The 2,581-nt window shown below is 38.4% G+C and overlaps 1 protein-coding gene across 1 annotated transcript; it reads left to right on the forward strand.

Annotated features, from left to right (window-relative positions):
- The first annotated feature begins 1,390 nt into the window (after positions 1 to 1,390).
- On the forward strand, positions 1,391 to 2,206 carry LOC145671602 (uncharacterized). The gene has a single exon (XM_081740794.1). The coding sequence runs from the start codon at positions 1,391 to 1,393 to the stop codon at positions 2,204 to 2,206; it is 816 nt and encodes a 271-aa protein (XP_081596920.1).
- Positions 2,207 to 2,581: the final 375 nt, after the last annotated feature.

A 2,581-nucleotide genomic window follows, 5' to 3' on the forward strand; every position in this document is an offset into this window, starting at 1 on the left:
AGTTATTTGGGATCGTAATACGGCAAATTTTGGATGCGTTAAAATATCGAATAATATTTTTGATAAAGTGAATACTTTCAAATATCTAAGATCAATATTAACAGACGAGAACGATATTCACGAAGAAATTAAATGTCGACTAAAAGCAGGGAATTCGTGTTATTATTTAGTTCAAAATCTCTTGTCGTCGCAAATTCTGCCGAGAAATTTGAAGCTTAAAATATATAAAACGATAATCATGCCTGTTGTTCTGTATGGTTGCGAAACATGGTCGCTTGCTATGAGGGAAGAGCATAGACTGAAAGTATTTGAGAACAAGATCCTCAGACGAATATTCGGACCCAAAAGGAACGGGAATGGGGAATGGCGGAAACTTCATAACGAGGAACTACATAATTTATACGGTTTACCAAACATTGCTAGGGTCATCAAGTCTAAGAGACTCAGGTTGGCAGGTCATCTAGCCAGGATGGAAAAAAGTAGGATCGCTTTCAAAGTCTTAACTGGAAGACCAATCGGAAAACGACCATTAGGAAGACCTAGGCGCAGATGGGAGGACAACTTTTAGATGGATTTCGCTGATATAGGAATACAAACTAGAAACTGGATCTAGTTTGCTAAGGATAGAAGTCAGGGAAAGGTTTTGTGAACGTGGAATTGACCCTCCGGGTTCCATACGCCATAGAGTTAGTTAATTTTAGGCGAAACTTATGGACTTTATATGTATTTCGTGCGGCTAGCTAGTTTCGATTAAAAAAAATATGCCCCTGCCAAACATCAGTAACTTTCGCGAAAAGAAAAGGGTTATATTGATAAACGTTAATGTAAGTTTTTTCCATAATGCTTGAGACACATTGTTTGGGATAGAAATAGGTAAACGACTGGGGATTAATTCAAAATTAAATCCCAATACTTCCACCTAAATGACATAATTAACATTTAATTCTAATTCCTAATGTCTTTTCTGCAGTTCGCGACTTGTATTATACGAGAAGAAAGTTTTGACTTAAATAAAAAAATCGATTTAAAAAAAAAATAACAAAAATTATATTTTTTTAAAAAAAATCATGATTTTTTTCACGCTGGTCAACAGTCTCACACCCAAAAGCAAATAAAAAGATCCACACTCGTCATATTATTTTGTCAAAAATAGAAAAAGAGTATAGCTAGAATTATATTTATATTTCGGTAGTATTTATATTTCGGTAGTATTTATATTTCGGTACTCGGGTAGTAACTAGCTGCTTTACAAAAATAAAATTAATAATGCCCACAGAGAACATGCATCAATAAATAAATCAACACATGATATTACTCTGATCCTTAACACACGCCTTCACATTCATACATCCTGAGGAGTATTTCGTTTGTGATTCTAGTGTCAGCAAAAATGCCTAGAACTAAAGGCGCTTTGGAGTTAACTGCCGCTCAAAAAGGCGAGATTTTTGGCCGTGCTGCTAATGGTGAGAAATTGTCTCTCATTGCTAAAGATTTTGGGTGTGATCCTAGAACCATGAGAAAGTGGCTGGATCGTCATAGGGAGCAGGGAAACAGAGAATGGAGTAAGTCAAGACCCAGAAGTGGAAGACCGCGGGCAACATCAAAGACCCAAGATGAAGCTCTCGTTGAAGAAGTACGGAACCATCCTTTGCGTCATCGGCCTGTGTTGAGAGACAAAGCTGTTGACCTAGGATGTTCACACAAGACAGTAAGGCAACGGTTTACTGCGGCTGGACTCCATCACGCACAACCAGCTATGAGAACTATTTTGACAGATTACCACAAGGAAAGGCGTTCAGAATGGGCTAAGAAGAACGTGAGTCTTCCACAAGCCTATTGGGATCTCGTCATCTGGTCTGATGAGAAGGTGTTCCTCTCTGATCTGCAAGGGAGAATGATATTATACAGGCCACGCGGGACACATGTCTTCCACAACATGCCATTCGCACAGAAACATTCAAGACGAATTTCAGCTCATTTTTGGGGCTATATGACAGCTGAAGGTCCGGGCGAGATCGTTCCTGTTCCTGGACGAATGACTAGTGCGACTTATATCCAAGTACTGGAGGCTACACTGCTTCCGCCTCTACACGAAAAATTTCCAGAACAAGAGGAATTCGTGTTTATGCAAGACAACAGTGGTGTTCATACCTCGAGGCAAACTCAAGCATTGTTGGAAGATCATCCAGAGCTAATATGTATATAATATGCCTCCTCGATCGCCAGACCTTAACCCCATAGAACATCTTTGGGTGTTAATGGTTCAAGAATGGAAAGAACGTCGACAAGACCGTAACAAAGGAGTTCTCGAGGCACATGTAATAGAACTCTGGAATAATTTCCAACAACATCCAACTATATTCTCGAATCTTGTAGCTAGTATACCTAATCGTTTGGGTGACGTTATAGAAGCAGAAGGTGACTAGACAAAATACTAGAATTCTTTCATTTCCAAATATTTGCCTTTTATTGATCTTTTCTTCTTTTGTTCAATGGTAAAGAACTTATACATTTGATTTTTGTTCTCAGTTAACCTAAAAGACATTTGAAGCTGGATTAAATGTCTTACTTTTTCTTCATC

Source organism: Thermobia domestica, chromosome 15 (genome assembly GCF_964235325.1).
Source record: "Thermobia domestica chromosome 15, izTheDome1.hap1.1, whole genome shotgun sequence".
Taxonomy (NCBI): Eukaryota; Metazoa; Arthropoda; class Insecta; order Zygentoma; family Lepismatidae; genus Thermobia; species Thermobia domestica.